This window comes from Fusarium proliferatum (assembly GCF_900067095.1).
Source record: "Fusarium proliferatum ET1 genome assembly, contig: FPRO_scaffold004, whole genome shotgun sequence".
NCBI classification, from domain to species: Eukaryota; Fungi; Ascomycota; class Sordariomycetes; order Hypocreales; family Nectriaceae; genus Fusarium; species Fusarium proliferatum.
This window is the reverse complement of record NW_022194793.1, coordinates 465,163-482,656: the sequence shown is the minus strand read 5'-3', so window position 1 is coordinate 482,656 and position 17,494 is coordinate 465,163. Positions and strand designations below refer to the sequence as shown.

Genomic DNA, 17,494 nt, shown 5'->3' with positions numbered 1-17,494 from the left:
ATTTCAGGACCAGTAGCGAATCTGGAGCTGAAAGGCCGTGCGTCCAGGGTTGTTGTGTTGCGTTTGCACGCATTCATTGTGTACAAGCCGGGATAATGCTTCTTTCTTTTGTTCAATCACAACTGCGGAAGGTCGTTTCTCACTCACCATGATGCGAGCCAATCGAAAAAGCACCTCGAAACATTCAACATGTGCCCGCCAGTTCACTTATTAATGCGCTACGTAATGCCTCAGTCGCGGGGGTTTTCCATTATCAACGAGCACGTGCAGACGGAAAGATTGTACCCTTTCGCATTGACCTTCACCCTAGACGGTTTTGAAATGCCATCGCGTAGCCCAAGTTTGGGTTGGCACCGGCCCCGTTGTCCATCTCATCTTGTTGGTAAAGAAAACACAAGTATCACCAACAATCACAGGCCTAGGACAAACCAAGGACCCCACATGCTGTACTACAGTTCTGCTTGATCACGATAATCTGAGTTTCACAGCAGCGATCGGGGAGGTACACCAGCCTTAATTCTCCCCCTCCTGGCCTTCGGTACTGTAAGGTAGCCAAACGAGAATCTCGGAGGCACGAAACAGCTTTTAACATCCATTACTGCTGAACCCCGACATGCTGGTAATGCCTGGTCAAAGCTTCTCAGCCTCTCAGCATTAACCAAATCACGGGACACAATCATGACATGACAGTTATGAATGGTCATCCTTATTAGCTCATAACGGTGTCCCTTAACGGAACGGTGTTGTTTTCTCGGCCGATGAGAAAACACATCAAGTCTAAGTGGACACCCCTGTCCTTCTCGCAAGACCATTGGAGGGGGGGTGTTATGGCCAGTATCTATTTCGAGATAAAGCCACCCTCTGAGGTCACGGAATGGAATATGATACATCATTTCACCACGACTCCTGAATGGACCATTGATGGACTTGGATCTCGCTGCATCAAAATCTCGATTTTCCGGCCTTGGACTCTCAAAGGGCTGAAGAATCTCGCAAAGCAACTGTAGAAGGGGAAAAAGTAGCGCAGAACTGAGCCATCGGGTTATCATGGTCTCCCAATATGGACGCTCAAACCCCAGTAAGCTGCGCTTGAGTGAGGCACGGCACCACAGGCCAATCGTGGGGGGTTGTTACCTTCACCTTGACTAGGGATCGTTGCTTTCGCAACAAGACAAAAGTTGGTAGGCTCCAACATCGTGAGCCATTCAGTCTGCCATGACGGCGGGGCAGCACAACAGGTCATGTGTAGTCGCTATTTCGACGACTTGGTAGCCTTGTTGTAGATGAATCCAATCTAGTTTGTGGTTTTTGAATAGGCGATAGGCAATGAAGTGCAATAGACACGGTTCCTTTGTACTTAACTTCTAGTAATACGTTCAACCTTTGCTAGTTGGCTGCTTGTTTGATCACTGCCATAAGGGAGTAAAGTGGTGACGATATCCAGATAGTTACAATTGCCATATCTGGGGAAGCTTGAGAGGAAGAGCCTTTGAAAGTTGAAACCAACTAGGGTTCAGGCAAGGATGTTTTACGAGGGGATGGTCAGGAGTCAGGAACAGTTACAACACAGCAGGGGCAATAACACTGCGCTACACAGGCGCCGTCCCTCTCTGACTACCGCGAGCCCTTCAACAAGTTCTAATAGTCGATTGACATATCACATCGGCAGCGTCAATATTGCCTCCGATGCGCTAACTACCTAGGACTGATTGCTGCCCAGGCATATGTTGCAACGCAATTCGAGACCAATATTCGCTGGCAATTCCCGATACCCGGTCCTTGCACAACCTGCAAATTCTGACCTTCTTATCCTGGCCCTCGAGGTTCTATCATTAGAATAGACGTTTGCTCAAACAAGAGCGCGGCTGTCCGGCGACAAGCCGCACCGCCCAGGTTCATGCTTATTGAGGCTTGCCTTTGGGCGCATCATGATCCTGGCCAATGGCTTCGAGGTGCTCCCAGAGCTTTGGGAACATCGGAGATCCTTTTGCTGATTGGTTGTTTTATGTGGACTGAACACGGCAGATCGTCTTAGACTCAACTCTGACCATGATGGCTCTCTCTCAACTTTCATGATCAAGACTGAGCCGGGTCAAAACATAAAAACAAAGCGCGTCTTTCGAGATTTCTTACTCTCGCTAAAGACTGTTCAAGTGCGGAATTGCATTTGAAAGCCCACAAGGCAGACAGCGAGAGAACGACAGAGGACACGCTGGGTGCCAGACAGGGGTCATCTCTGCCAGGGGTCTCTATGGACTCCAGTTCAGGGCAGTTCTGGGGACCATGGGGCCGGCAATACACGGCGGGGGCCGTCCTCCGCACCAGAGACCGGCCGGCGAACCCACCCCGAACCGACTTTTCTCAATTCTCACTCTGCAGACGCCGCGTTATCCCCGTTATCGTTACAGTGGATATCGAAATCTACAATCATTCGATCTACAAGTTCTAGACAAGTCATCGGGCTCTCTTAATGCCATACTCTTGTTGGCTTCAAGGAGTAAATCCTTGTCAAGAGAGGTGTGAATTTGACGAAATTTGGCGAAGCCACAATGATTATTTTTATTTTTATTTTGGAACTATAGCCATTACTGTAAACAACTGGGGAGCTTTTACTTCCTAATTCTTACTGGTATATGGCCCAGCTTCCTGTTTTTTGTGAAGATGTTTGGTCTTTGATGAAGCAATGAGGGCTGTCATCCACTTAACCATGATGGAAATGACCGGTCATGGCTCATGTGAGCATAAAGGAGGGATAAGGAAAAGACCGAAAATATTTCAGCCCTGACAATCCAGGACTGACGAAGCGGGACCATGAATTTCATCTCAGATGACAAGACGGGCCAGCACAGTCCAGAATGCGGGTATCCATCTTGTTCAAGGACAGGCGGTTCAGCGAACAGATTGACGAAGTCCTATCCATACTTCATCCACGATACGCTCCAATCCTCTGCGAAATCATCATCGAAGACGCCTGGGATTGAGAAGAGGACGGTCTGACCAATAGAAACCCTTCACCCGCAACTCAACGTTTCGTTGCGGGATCACGCCCCATGAAAAGACCCTTGCTGCCAAGATCTAGGGACAACCACACCCACCATGTTTGCATGAAACTCAATAGCATGCAATAAATACACCTGCAGCTGGCTGCGAGAAACAGGTAAAGTCTGCATGCAATTCTTGCAGCGTTTGGACCCTTGCTCTTTCCAACGACCGAGCCTCACCAAGCCCTTCAAGTATGTACAATGCACATTTGGGATGTGCATAATGAACAGGATCCTTTCGTTGAGCTTCATCAGTTATCAGGTTCCAACTTTTCGCAAACGCTCATCTCAGCCCAGTTTAGAATCTTCTATCCCCTTTCTTCCTCTTACAACCCCCAAGCCCTGTTTTCTCTTCGAGTCATGGTGTGCCTATGCATGCAGGAGTGATGCTAATCCGATACCTTTGAAGCCTTGGCCCTGCGGTTCTCGAGATCTGGCACTAATGTTCAGCCATCTACTTGAATGCAGGAACGTAACACATACAGAGCATGAATTGATACTACTGCAGAAACTTCACCGAGTGGCAAGCCGCTCATGTCAAAACGCTCTGCTCAAGGCTTTAAGTCGTTCCACAGGCTGTTCGATACTTTGATTCGAGCGATTGTATCAGGCTTGCCAGTGTAATCGCACGTAGGCAGTGATGAGAAAACTGACATGTCAAAGATCGAGAATAGCCTCAGAAGCCACCAGGCTGAAATGTTGATGTTTATGATTTGACGGCCTGCGCTGGCCATGGTGTGGAAGTAAACCAAAGTCTTGACAAGGGAGCGACCCACCACATCGGAACGTTTGAGGGTGCAGTCAAGCCCATAACTCGTGTGTCTGACTTGAACAGCAAGTGTCAGGCCAGAAACACGGCTAAGGTTACCAAGGATGACTCCAGTAACTTTTGCGAGCTAACAAAGACAGGAGTGGGTTAATTGGGGATTGCGTTATACCATAATCCTTGTTCACTGTTTCTGTTTCGTTCCCCCTCTTCTCCCATCTTCTCTTTTATCGCATAGCTCTTCTAGCTCTGTGTCAACAAAGGTTGGTGTGGATTGTTCAAAAAATGACAGCGTGGAAACTTCTGTAGCTGACGCTTTCATTTCCGTAATCAAATCAGTTAACAGCTCAGGGCAATGCTCTACAATGTAGACTTCAAACAGCGCCGAAAATGTTTGTATGAGCACGCACAAACGCCGAAGAACCAGCCTGCAGATGCTCCGTGCTTTATTCCCTGACCTTGATGTTTATTTCTGGGTAAGCAGAATACTACATTACCGCAAATCCTGCGTGATCATTCAAGAGTAAGAGATGAACAACTGATAGCAGAAGCTTGGCCTGAAGTTGATGATGGAGAGGGTAAGCCCGGGAAGTTTTCGGCTTCGGGATCCTGTGGCCCCGATTGTTCGGTACTGGGAGACCGGAAGATCGGAGCACAGGCGGAAGCTTGATACGGCAGATCGGGAGATATTCGAGGCTCACAATTGGTGCATCACAGCTTGCGGTTGCTCCCGGAACAGAGGGAGCCGTAGCTTATTCCTCACAGGGCTTTATGCGCTTGGTGCGCAGTGCGCTACGATTGTATTGCTGTTTTGGTCGCTGCGAGACTGTTGTGGTGGTCCTCTCTGTGTAAGAGCAGGGTGCATTATTTGCCCACAGCGTTGTTCTTAGCTCTCTTTGCTCGCGAGCCTTGACAGCGGGACGGCGGCTCGGCCTTTAGTTGCTACCAGCTGTCGGGGACTGCCGCTGGCTTGCCAGTTGTTTCCACGATAGGGGTATATTTAGTAAGATCTCTCAATTGGAGACTCAAGGAGGTCATTGCGCAACACATCCCACCGTGGTGTCGGGTCCCGCTAACAGGGGTCCCTGGCCAAGCGGCGTCTAGCCATGGCGATCTTTAACATGGCTCTGAGCAACTTCAGACTCAAACCAATGCTTGAGTGCGTCACCGGGATCACCAGTCAAAGACAGTCAGGTGCTGAAAGCCTGTCACTGGCATATTTATCGAGCTGCGGAGAAGAGTAGGCACTGCCAGCAGATATTAGGACTCTGAAGTTCAGGATCTGGCACTGGCGAGTAATAGTTACTACCCAGTTCCTGTTACGTTACTGTTCCTCGAGCTAATAAAAAATCGGGTTTTAGTATGATTGATAGACTGAAGCTACGGATTACCGAGAAGGGCAAAATTAGGAAACGGCGTGCCAAAGAAGCGCGGGGGAAACGGGAGAGTCACACGGACTCAGCCTAAGGGGAGCTCAATTAATTAGGGCACTTGCTAAGGCTGCAGAGGCTGTCCAACATCCTGGACGTTGCAGCTGTTGGTTTGGCACACCAACGTCAGTGCGTATTGTGAGTTGGGAAACCACAATAATAGGGCTCATCGGCTACACTAGGAGAGTAGGAACCGAGTATTCTTAGAAAATCAGTCAAACCCCCAGTGACTATCCTAAACTACGCAATCCCCCTCATTTTCGTCATTACCTAGCTAACAAAAATGCAAATTGCCTTACTCTTTCGCCCTGTTGCGACCCTACAACAAGAGTTATGCAATGATCCTGCAACAGCCCCTGCTTGCTTCAGTCCAAGCAGCTGGATTCTTGCGACCTGTCATTTCTGGCGAATCTCAGATCCTCGGTCAGCAATTCCAAGATAGGCACCGCGCCAATGTAACCCCGCGGCAATTGGCCAGGTTGGCGATGGAGCGGGCTCCCAGGTGATCGATTCGAGCTTGGGCTGGGATGGCAATCGGGTCGCTCACCCAGCTTCCCAAGGGCCAAGGTCGCAGCGGTACCTTGCAGGATGTAGCAGAAATGCTGGGCATCCCCACCATGACGCTGACCATGAAAACCTGTTGTAGGGTATGAATGCCACAGTCTGTATCATCGCAATCAGGTAAGGGAGGTGGTAACTGAGGGTTGCGATCTTTGTAACGGCGCAGGATCTGGTTTCGAGAGATTCTGCAAGGGAGATTTACGTGGGAGTTTCAGACCAAGGGAACCGGCTTGATTACCGCTTGGCCCGTAGTCAGTAGCGCATGCTAGGCGAGAGTGTATTTGATAGTCATAATGAAAGCGCTATAATCGGTCATGAACCTTATTTGCGACACTTGGGCAAAGAGGTGTTGATTGTTCCCCCCTGCTGGCCCATCATATACGCCATAGGCATTGCATTGTGATCTCCATGAACCCCTATCATCGCCTTACCGGAGAGCAAGCTCTGACTCCTTATTCCTGGTCTTAAGTCAGGGTTTACGGAGTACACCCAGACCGACACCGCAATCCATGCTGTGGCTGGAATCAGCCTTGGTTGATTTATCACTTGTTATCCACAGATGATTGAGAGACTGACTACGTACCCGCCTCATTTAACAACAATCCCTTACAGCCCTCGAAATGGTCTTAGTCTTTCATAGACACCGCCTGCTCCTGATACGAGCTGTCCTCACCGTAAAGAGACTCCAGCGACCCACAGGACTGGGTCCAGAGATTAGCCTTGATGAGATCCTCGGGCGAAGTAAATCAATACCACGTCGTATCTGCCCAAAGAGACGCGTTGTAACGCTGGTTCCTCGAAGAGTATCAGCTTGCGAGCTGGACACCCGCGCGTTGTAACAGTAGCAGCGATATCCTCTGGGCCCTGCATTATCTGATCCTGTCTTCACATCTGGCAGATCTTTGTTTCCCTACCTGGCCCTGGAGCCTGGAGTTTAGGTTGTCATGTTTGATCGCCAAAATTCGCAAGCATCACCCCTAATCAGCATCACGCCGTCGGTGAAGCCGGCTCGATCTGGCACTTAAACCCATAATTTTGTAAGAGATGAAGCTCGAAACCGACCCTTTTTGGGGCGCCCGCGGGAAGAGCCTTGATTAGGGAAACGGGCGGCTAAATCTGGGGCCGTTGAGGCCGTTCCCGCGCGTGCTTTTGCTTTTTAGGCATGAATCAGAAATGGCCAAAGTAGCGAGAACAACTGACTACTAACCTACCGTTGAATGAGGGAATATGATGCGTGAAATGGTTGCTCACCTACACGGTGACCAGATAGGATGAGCTGAAATTTGTCGGTCAACGTTTTCAGCACGAATGGATTACTGCCAACTATGCTTGTCACAGAATATGTACTGAAACGGCACAGCGTGGGATGAATTCAATTGGGCTGTGGCGGGCGCGCACGGTTTTGCGCCTCGTCCATACGGAGTACACATGGTCAACAAGTTGCCTGTGCAGTAGAAACAAAGACAAGGACAAGGCCTGCTGCAATGGACTGGCTGAAGTGTCGTCTGTAGCTGACAATGACATCCCAGGGCGCCTCGGTAGATTGGATAGGCTGCCTCTTGGTGTTGCACACCTGTCCCAAGCCCTTGGTAGAAGGAGATTCCCCAAAACACCAACGTCATTTTTGATTAGATATTCCGACTGGATAATTTTTCAATACTTAGACCATTCCTTGAATAGGCTTGAACTCTATCCTGCGGCACAGTAAAAGTGTAAGCTATCGATTGGATCATAGGGACAGATGATTCGCATCTATTACTCGGATCGTGATCCGCGGCCTTGGTTCTTGCAACGGGCCTCTTGTCTCAGGAGAGACTCATTCCTAGTGATTAGCTCCTCGAGATATGGTTCTTCATCGTTCGCGGAATCAGACCCCTCATGTATCACTTGCATGAGCCTTGAGAGCTAAACGGACTTAGTACCAATTATTCTGGTTCGAATCGCGCGATCAAATTGTGTTGCAGATATAAGACATGGAACTATCGAAGATATGGAATGTATGGCGACAAAAAAGCAAGCAAAATCATGATTGTTCGGCAGATGTCTTTCCAGCCAGATGGACTCTCTAAGTCTGAGCGCGCAACAACTTAAGTCAAACCCGCGCCTTCCGGGCCGGGACGGGATTTACGTTTTTTTTTTAACTCTCTTTTGGGCGATATTTTGACACACAGACATTGTTTGACAGAAGGGCATGCATGGGTCTTATACGAATTCTCTGGAGGGCCTATGGGATATCTTCCCCTGCCCCTGTAGAGGGGACCCATTAAGAGGAGTCTGAAAGCGTCTCAGTACGGAGTAATGAGCACTGTGCCTTGAGCTACGGACAACGGTTCGTCCCTTCCAGAGTGTGCACGGCGCACATACATAGAGAAAGAGTCAGTGATCCCCACCTGATGTTTTGTCTCTGCTCCAACATGATCTGAGGTGAGGACGAAAAAACAGGTCGGTGCTTTACTGTAAGGCAGTTGCCACAAACCAGACTGTCGGGAGAAGAAGCAAGATCGATCGCATCAGAAGCTCAGACTGCCAAGCTAAGTTGGGTAAGACTGGAACAACCAACAGCAGGCACATCGCGGCCCGTCCATTTGGTTGTCACGCACCACAAAGATTAAAATGCGCGAGATATGATAAATTGCATCTGCCGGAACTCACACTTCCCCTGATGCGCAAAGTATTACGTCTGCATTATCTCTTCATCTCCTCATCTCATCAGCTGGCCATCGAGCCCCCCCCTCCCACCCTTTGAGCGGAGAATCCGAGTCAGGCGCAGCGCAACAGAGAGGGCGCCACTCACTGTAGGTGAGAGATGATATATCTGATTTTGTTAAGGGCACAGTTGCAGATGACGACTCCATCGGGTACCTTGCTAAATCATCTAGGGTGTTCCTTAACGAGCTGAGAGGAGTCGGATTCGTGAACGATCCTGGTCATCTCATGCTCTCGTCGTGCCGCAGCCTCAGTTTGAACTGAGCGCGTCTGAATTTAATAGACATTCTTGGAAGCTAGGGTAACCACCCAAGGATCGATGCCATGGATCTCTTCAGGCCCCCGTCATTTTTGCTGCGAGATCTCATCTCTTCCCCTGTTTGAGCAGCATACAAAGCAACATCACCCATGCCCCGCAGGAGATCAGCGACGATCATAGGCCGCTTACCACCTCAGAATCGCAAGCAATACCACAAACAATCATGACGAGATGACGAGTCGACATTTCAATATACAGCCACTGTAATTGAATCGCAAAAAGAAACCCCCAACCAAACGCTTGTGATGGTGGTGAGGTGTAGCCACTACACGTGCTCATCACGCAAGCAATCTATCTATCGATCAATCAATCGATCAATTCAACGGCAGTCAACGCCAGACATGTCCTTCGATTGACGCACAGCATATCCCGTCAAACGGAAGAATCCCTAACTTTGCGTTTTCCCCCTAACCTACACCACCATACAAATGCAAGCTTCTGAGTCGAATCGTGATGCAGCGAGCTCATACCCCCTAGTGCTGGTTAAAGTGCCCCTAAGGATTTCCAGAGACCAATAGCATCAATGCATTCTCTTCTCGTCTCTTTTCTCTTCTACTCTCCAATCCTGTTAGAGGAAGCCCAACTCCAACTAGGGGAGTGGACCCGGTTAGTCAACCCAACCCCTCTTCGCGACTAAAGCCGCTGGTAGATTATTAGATTACTCAACCCTACTTCGACCTGCTGAGGTCGATCATTTATCACATTTCAGCGATGCATTCTTTTGGGTTCTTGGGAGGGGGTGTCAAGGCCCGATCAAGATCAACGAGGTCAGGGACTTCAACTGACGCCACAGGTGAGTGGAGAAAAAAGCATCTGAGTTCCAATATGCTGAGATCGTGGCTTATGCGCCTCTTTGCCCTTTCCCGATCCCGATGGTCTCTCCAGCGCCTCGGTATCGATAACACCAGAGCCAATTGTTCAAGACAACATCGTAAAGTAGTCTCAAGCCTCACTTCGCCATTGTAAACTTCATGATGTTCAGCAGGGCGAATGCTAAAAGCAAGGCGACGAGGCGAAAGTTTAGCCTCACATACAGTGGCGATATTCTTACATGACCCAGTGGTCTGGGATACAGCCAGGAGCAAGATGTTCTGAACACAACATCGAGTATGTACGACAGCGATGTGCAGCATGTCTTGCCCCCTGATGAGTACTCATTTTCTACTTCCACGGATCATGCGCTATCCGGGCGAACCAGAACACAAGGCCACCGTTTGCCAGAGCCCTAGATCCCTCCAAGAATCATCCAGGGCGGGTGTCGCTATGATTTGTGATATACGACGAGAAAAGCCCCAGCGAAGGCACCTCGAGCCGTTATTCGCGTATGAATCTCCGAAGGGAGTGCCCGAAATCTATCGGTGCCCTCTTGTTTGAGTCCGACCTTCTACTCCTGTTTCCATCTGTTTCGGGGTTCAACTTAATCTGCATCGAAATGATGCAAGATAGGAGGTTTCAATACTGATTTGTTGTGGCTAGAACTCCCCGACGCAAGGGACAGAACGCCAATGGGTCCGAAAATGGCTTTGTGCAGGCTCTATAACTTGCTTTCAGAGACAACAAAGAAGGCCATACAGGAAACGTCGTTGTTTCCCCCTTCTCGGGGTGACCACGCATGTACGATCTTTCCTCGTGGTCATCATTTTGTGCCAAGGTCATTGCAAACTCGCCTGTGATTACTTTTTTTTTCTCCGTCCGAGGGTGCGTGGTCGACATTCGTGGCTAAACGCCCAAAAGATAGGGATGCCATGTCTCCTATCGTGACGTTTCATGAGTAAACATTTTCAGCTGGCTGTAATTAGCATGCATGCAAGATTCGATCTTGGAGGCTCTGGTTGGAGCTTGTGGGAGACGTCGTGCGGAGCCAACCAGGGTCTGAACAGGTGTCGAGGTGACATCGCGTTTACCAAGAAGAGGGTCCTCCCCACGAAACTTGAGTTCCAGCCTTCGCCTCTACAACACTTTCTCAGGTGGACAAGCCTTCGCAAAGCTCACGACTCGATATGCATGTGTCATTATTCACATGGTCCCGGGACCCGATCTCCAAGTGCCCTGGTCGCGATCCCCCATCTTGTTGAATCAGAGATCCTAGTCTTGGCATGATGCCTTCAACCAACAGGCTGATCTACTACCTCGGGGGACTGATGGTCGCCAGCTGATGATATCTTGGAACACTTCAAAACGCATAAGCAAATAAGGCCGCGTCAGATCTCGGACAGACCGGGAAATAACAAGGGACAAGAGCAAGCGTTCTGTCAACCCAAGCATTCGGGATCTGGGGGGTCAAGCGATCAACCGAGAAGGGCCTGTCGACGAGCACTTCGGCTCGTCCCGTACTGAATTCGCAAGCTCTGCCGTTTATGGAACGGTATCACTTCCTGTTCTAGTCCCAGGCTCCGATGACAGTTGTGTTCTGGGATTTGACAGTTATTCTCGGACATGGAGAATTCTCGAGATGCAACTTCACCCTTCTCTTCTAATAAACGAGGAGACGATACGACGCAATCCTGAAAATCTTACTATATGGAGTGTCTCGATAACGGAGGACCCCTCGATTCATTACCTGTCATAATCGGCCATGGCATCACGCGGCCAGTATATGCCTGCTTTTATGCCTCTTGGGGTAAGAACCGCGAAACTACCATGCGAAAAGAGGTCCTTCTTGATCGTTTCAGCATCTATCGTCGTATTTGCCGCGGGTTATTCGTAACAGAAAACTGACAGAGTCAAGATAAATCGACAGTGAATTGCATGGTTGTTCGTTCACCTCGAACGGCGCAGTGAACTCCGATTTGCGCGTTTTTTACGCACACCGTATCGTCCATGTTTTGACCAAAAATACTGTCGCGATATGGGGCTGCATCAGATCCTGAGACTCGCGTGCTGTCTGTATGGAAGATCGCAAGAAAGTTCTTGTCATGTGAATTCGACTGCCACCCGATCACTCACTTGTCATATCAGAGCTATGCCTGTTTAAACGCAGGCGTCTCACGCCCACGAGAGTCACCCTGGCTGCAGAACATGATAATCACGCTTCTGCTTTACCAAAAACAATATTGAATGGGCTACTGGAGCGGGCACGGCTTACGAGGATGGCCAGGCATCGAAGCAACGATTTTGATAACCTCTCATACCACTTTGTCATGTCTGCATCATTGATTTGCGACTGATGACTCGCGGTGGTTAGATAGTAAGGTCGACGTTGTACTCTCACTTGCGGCCATGTATTCTCAGCAGTGAATGGATGGGGGATGTAGGCGTTGTATCTCGTCTGTGCCCCTGTACGAATCGACTGATTTTGCGGCCTCTGGGGCCAGGTTTGAAAGGATGCGCTTCCCCGTGCCAAAGGTTTCCAACAAACCATGAAGGGGGGGTTTGAAATGGAAATTCGTCCCGTTTCTTTGGCTCAGAGAATCTCGTTTCCACGGTTGGCGTGATGTCTTCGCAGCCGTCTTCGGCTGCGGAGAAGCTCGGAAAGGCTCAGGCAATCTGTGGTGTGACTGTGACTGGATGTCGGGATTTCGAGGGTTCGATTGACTTTCGGCGAGATCTTGACATTGAGTCTATATAGGCAAGTTTCAGGGACCGGAACAGAGTCTGTTTGATTGGATGTGATATCCGGGGTATCTGAAATGAGCTTTCAGGAAGTGTTCGTGATGTGTGTATGGTTGGTGACTACACTTGGGATGTATCAGTCCATGGGCTGATGATCAGGACATGACATAGAGGTAAGGTAGCTAAGAAGAATTCCAGACGGAATTACTTGTATACAGTGGGCTAGTCCGTTGCCTTTTTCGTGTTTCAGTCATATTTTATCATGGCTCATAAGTTTTGTATCATCGGCACTCAAAGTTCGTCAGTTCGTGATGTAGGGTATGCTTGAACTCAACTGGTGCCGGAGGCGGCATTGTAACACTAGATTGCGACAGTAGTGGTTGTAGTACGTATAATATGGTAGGTGTAAGGTTATTCGTGGTATTTCTCGTTTTCTGGGTGGTTGACTTACACCATAGCTGTGATGTTCGATCAGGATGAATCACATTCGCATACGCATTTAGGGGAGTCTTACGGCACATCAGGTATCTCACTCTCCCAATTCATTACAGATGCCGTTCGGTAATTATTATATACAACATAACCCAAGACAATTAGAAGCAAGAATGAGTTTCAGTTAACAGTAAAATTGATTGGCAGTACTAATATATGTGAGGGGATGGTGTCCCATGTTCGCCAACACCACCAACTATTGCCTTTGGTAACAACTAGGAGTTTATACGAATCCAAAACAAGAAGATGGTCGAATGATGAAACATGTTTACCAGGCGTTGAAGCTACCGAATATGACAAACTGATTCTTGGTAGTGTTTCGCTGCGTCATATCTCATGCCTGCGAGGCAAATTGAAAGAAACAACCACAGTCAGTGTATGGGAGCAAGATGTCTGAATCACGGCCAGCATTTAGTATAAGAGCAATTGCTCCCACAGACGATAGGAACTTAACTTGGAAAGAAAGTAAAACAAAACTTACAGCTACTGTCCGGAATCAGCTGCAAATTCACATCTTCAAGCTGCCAACCTCTTATAATAATGTGTGTCCTGAAGTGCACCAAGTACGACTGTACGCAATGCCAGCGAGCTATAAGTGGCTCCGAGCAACTCCAGGAATGTCCAGAGTATAACCAGGGTATCAAATGCGAGACCACTAATGAGTATTTCACCGAGTATGTCTCAGCTGATCAGTGCGAAGTGTGTGAGATGCGTAGGATTGAGGCCGAAGCGGCTGCTGCGGCAGAGGAGGAGGCGAAGAAGGCAAATGCGACTTAGGCAGCGACAATAATGTGGATGGGTTAAATCAACGGGGCTCTGCCATATTATGCAATAGAGCGACGAGTGCCCTGGGCTGTATGTCTCTTGAACTGTGCTCTCTACTTCCTATATTTTTCTAGATGCCATCTGTATCTAGATTGTAACCGTGATAACGTAAACCTCCAACGCCATGCTAGTCAGATTACACCTCAAGCCCATTGAGGAAGATAGTACTTGACATTTTCATACACCAAGAACGTCACCCATGTTGCGGGCATCACCCTAACCACACCCGGTACCATACCACGATAGAACCCTCTGAGTCCATCCTCGGTCCATATTCTTACAACGACGCCTCTGATACCCCGACCAAATCGCTCGTCAGCTTGGTAGTTCTGGAGTCTACTCCGGAGTACTTGGTACGGATATGTGACAGCACCAGCGACGAATTTGGACAGACTCGATAACCCAACTGTAGCCTCAGTGGTCATATGCTCCCTTTCGATTCCGTGCCTCTCTCGACGCCGCGCGTGGTACCACTTCTTTGCGGGCTCGTATACTGCAAATTGCACAGCGCCGTGTGATACTCCTATCAGAGAGATGCCTAGGCCACGGTAGAAGCCCCGAATGCCTTCAGTCTGAAGAATGGAGCGGGCACCGGCCAACATGGAAGGATATGCACCATGAGAGCCTCGATCAGAGGATACCATGCGTACTTTGAGGACCCATATAGGGTTGGTCAATGTAGTCGTTGCTGCGCCGGCCAAAGCGCTGGCGATGAAGTAATCGCCTCCAGAGGGACGTCCTCCAAGCCGACCCTGCCACGTAGCGAGAGCGCGCTCGAAGCGTGACTTGAAAAAGAAGAAAGAGGCCCAGCTAGAAGCATTTCCGACAAGATTAGGCGTTAGACCGCGGTAGAGAGAGGCGACAGGGTGAGGAGTAGATGTTAAGGCACGGAGAATAGACACTGTTGTGGGACGCACAGCATCGGGGGCTGCACTACGATAGACTAGATAGAATTGTCAGACACTGAGATTTTACGGTAGGAGGGTAAAAGTCAATCAGCCATACTCTGCATGCGAGTCTTGACGACGTCGAGAGGATGAACAGTCAATGTCGCGACTGTACCAGCGCTGAGACCGGCGATGGACTCGATGGTCGCGGGAGAGAGTCCCGCATGGTCTGAGTCGGGCATATAGGAAGATTGGATAATTCTATAAGCCGAATGTCACGTTTCACGAGGGTAGAGAGCATAGAAGAGCGCCATGAGGTAGAGTGGTGGTTGGAAAAAGTTGAATGCCGCTGAAATAGTTATTCAATGCAATATTTCTGCGGATCTCAAAGCTACGGAAGCTCGGCCGAGGCTTCGACGTCACCAGAACAATTGTTGCATCTTCTGCCGTATCAAACCGAAACTCACTCACACGATCAAATTTCATGGAAAGAGTATTTTTGTGACAAGATTCAATTATGAGTGGTATACCCTTATTCTGGGCGTCATAGCATTGCAAGATGATACATGGTGATCTTTCACACTCATTCGTACAGTCAGTCAACCCCTCCTACCAAGCATATCTGCGGTCGTCGTCAAATTCTACCACACCGTGTCCCAACGCCATGAATGCTGGTGGTAGTTGTCCCTTTCTCCCTTGAAAAAACATCTCCACATGATAATGTACACTATTATGTTTTGTATAGCTGTAGAGCTGCTCCCCGCTTAGGAGAGGGGAGAGAGAAGGCTAAATGGAGTCAATTAGCATTGCTTACGTATGCGGTTCGTATGGATCGATGCATACCGGATGACTGAAGGTCGGGGCTCGCTTCGGGTGTAGCCTGGAATACATAATCAGTACTGCCGTTGCGATCGCACATCGTTAGTCGAGCTTGTTCGTACCCAGATAGAGGATCAGAGGAAGATAGCCACTGCAGCACAAATCAGTTACCACCCAGCAATGAAACCAAATATCGACGACATACTAGTGGATGGCGACGCGCGAAACGTCAATGAGCTTGGCAATGCGCTCCTGTGCTAATCGTTAGCTAAGCTGTGATAGATAGATACCTCTCCAAGCTATATCATACCTTGGACTCCTCGGAAAGGGCAAACATCTTGACTGAATTCGAAAACGTGTAGTTGAGGGACTTTGAGAAAGTTACACAACAAAACGATGCGGCTCAACCGGATGTTTCAAAGCTCAAGACTGAGAATCTATAGACCGCAGTCGCTTCTGGCGTTGGCGTTGACGTCTTCCCAAAAATTTCGGAGAGCTCTCGGGAGCTGGAAATTCCACCTCCGAATTGCGGACGTGGTGGGCGGAAGAACCTCGGTCGACGCCACATTTTCACTGGGCACCTTGTGTGGCTTACGTGACAAGGCTACCTCATACATCCCAACCATCAGCCAAAATTTCTAAAAGCTCCATGTGAAGGTGATAGCTTAGGTAGTTGTTCATCCCACCATCACGATAGCACAATTTCTGGCCAATTCCTCGCCCTCTTTATTTGTCGAGGCACTCGTACTGTAAGAGACAAAGGTCTCTTCAAAATCTGTCATCATGGCGCAAAATAGGCATTGGTATAGCTCTCCCATCTCATGGCAACGCGACAGCAAAGCTAACTCACTTCTTAGGGAACAAGACAAGGAGGCGACGGTCTACATCGGAAACATCGACGAGCGCGCAACATCTGCAATGGTATACGAGATCATGCTTCAGATGGGCCCCATCCACAACATCCACATGCCTCGCGATCGTGTTACCCAGACGCATCAGGGCTTCGGCTTCGTTGAGTTTCGCACACCCACAGACGCTGAGTACGCCGCCAATGTTATGAACGGCATCAAACTTTATGGAAAGAGCTTGCGCGTCAACAAGGCTAGCGCAGACAAGCAGCGTGCCGCAGAGGTTGGCGCCGAGCTGTTTATCGGAAACCTCGATCCCATGGTTGACGAGAAGATCCTCTACGACACTTTCAGTCGCTTCGGTCCACTACTCAGCCCGCCAAAGGTCGCAAGGGAGGAGTCTGGCGCGAGCAAGGGTTTTGGTTTTATCAGCTTTGCCGACTTTGAGAGCAGTGATGCTGCGATCGCGAACTTGCACGGACAGTACATCTTGAGTAAGGAGGTTTCGGTCCAGTATGCTTTCAAGAAGGACGGAAAGGGAGAGAGACATGGTGACGAGGCTGAGCGTGAGCTCGCTGCCCAAGCGAAGAAACGGAACATCGTCCCAGAAGCACAGCCTGTGCCCCAGGCGTTTCTACAACCACCACCTGTTGCAGCTGCGCCTCCAGCAGGTTTCGATCCTTCAGCTATGGGAAGAATGCCCCCCATCGGCGCGCCTCCACAGGGCATCCCCGGTGGGTTTGCACCTCCCGGCCGAGGTCCGTCGCCATACAATGCCGGAGTTCCGCCCCCCGGAGCCCCTCCAAGAGGCTCCGTTCCTTTACCACCAGCTCCCTCAGGTTTGCCTGCACGACCCCCACAATCACAGGCTGGATACACCAACCCAGCTGATTTCCACCCGGGCAGTTTCAGGCCACCCTCTGGGTCTCCGGCGCAGGGCTTCCCAGTTGCTCCTCCGCCCGGGTTCCCTGCTCCTCAAGGAGCCCCCGGTGCTGCTGGTGCTCCTCCCCCTGGTTTTATGCCCCCTCCAGGCTTCCAACCACCCCCCGGATTCCGTCGGTGATCTACTATCTTTGCAAAAGTCACAATGCGTCTGCTGAATGGAGATGCCTCTAATAAGCTCAGGACTTAATCGAGTCCAGGAACTTGATTGATGCCGTTATCACGGCTAAAAAGCACGACTTTGTGTCGTATCTAATTACCACTTTCTGCCCACAAACAGCTAAGACCAAAGACATGTATGGTCAG

At 49.6% G+C, this 17,494-nt stretch overlaps 5 protein-coding genes across 5 annotated transcripts; 2 read left to right on the top strand and 3 right to left on the bottom strand.

The window, feature by feature from the left end:
* Positions 1–6,424: 6,424 nt before the first annotated feature.
* On the bottom strand, positions 6,425–6,668 carry FPRO_04353 (uncharacterized protein; the record flags this gene model as incomplete). Its single annotated transcript, XM_031229854.1, has 2 exons — positions 6,425–6,499; positions 6,552–6,668. 2 exons carry the CDS (start codon positions 6,666–6,668, stop codon positions 6,425–6,427), a joined length of 192 nt encoding a protein of 63 aa, XP_031080049.1.
* A 6,588-nt stretch (positions 6,669–13,256) lies between these two features.
* FPRO_04352 (uncharacterized protein) lies at positions 13,257–13,644 on the top strand (the record flags this gene model as incomplete). The annotated part of the gene is made up of 2 exons (XM_031229853.1): positions 13,257–13,430; positions 13,453–13,644. 2 exons carry the CDS (start codon positions 13,257–13,259, stop codon positions 13,642–13,644), a joined length of 366 nt encoding a protein of 121 aa, XP_031080048.1.
* A 191-nt stretch (positions 13,645–13,835) lies between these two features.
* Positions 13,836–14,821, bottom strand: FPRO_04351 (putative FAD carrier protein FLX1; the record flags this gene model as incomplete). Its single annotated transcript, XM_031229852.1, has 2 exons — positions 13,836–14,635; positions 14,698–14,821. The coding sequence occupies 2 exons, from the start codon at positions 14,819–14,821 to the stop codon at positions 13,836–13,838; spliced, it is 924 nt and encodes a 307-aa protein (XP_031080047.1).
* Positions 14,822–15,343: 522 nt separating this feature from the next.
* On the bottom strand, positions 15,344–15,735 carry FPRO_04350 (putative TOM complex component Tom7; the record flags this gene model as incomplete). The annotated part of the gene is made up of 5 exons (XM_031229851.1): positions 15,344–15,365; positions 15,423–15,459; positions 15,521–15,549; positions 15,604–15,650; positions 15,709–15,735. The coding sequence occupies 5 exons, from the start codon at positions 15,733–15,735 to the stop codon at positions 15,344–15,346; spliced, it is 162 nt and encodes a 53-aa protein (XP_031080046.1).
* A 446-nt stretch (positions 15,736–16,181) lies between these two features.
* On the top strand, positions 16,182–17,309 carry FPRO_04349 (putative spliceosome-associated protein SAP-49; the record flags this gene model as incomplete). Its single annotated transcript, XM_031229849.1, has 2 exons — positions 16,182–16,201; positions 16,256–17,309. 2 exons carry the CDS (start codon positions 16,182–16,184, stop codon positions 17,307–17,309), a joined length of 1,074 nt encoding a protein of 357 aa, XP_031080045.1.
* Positions 17,310–17,494: the final 185 nt, after the last annotated feature.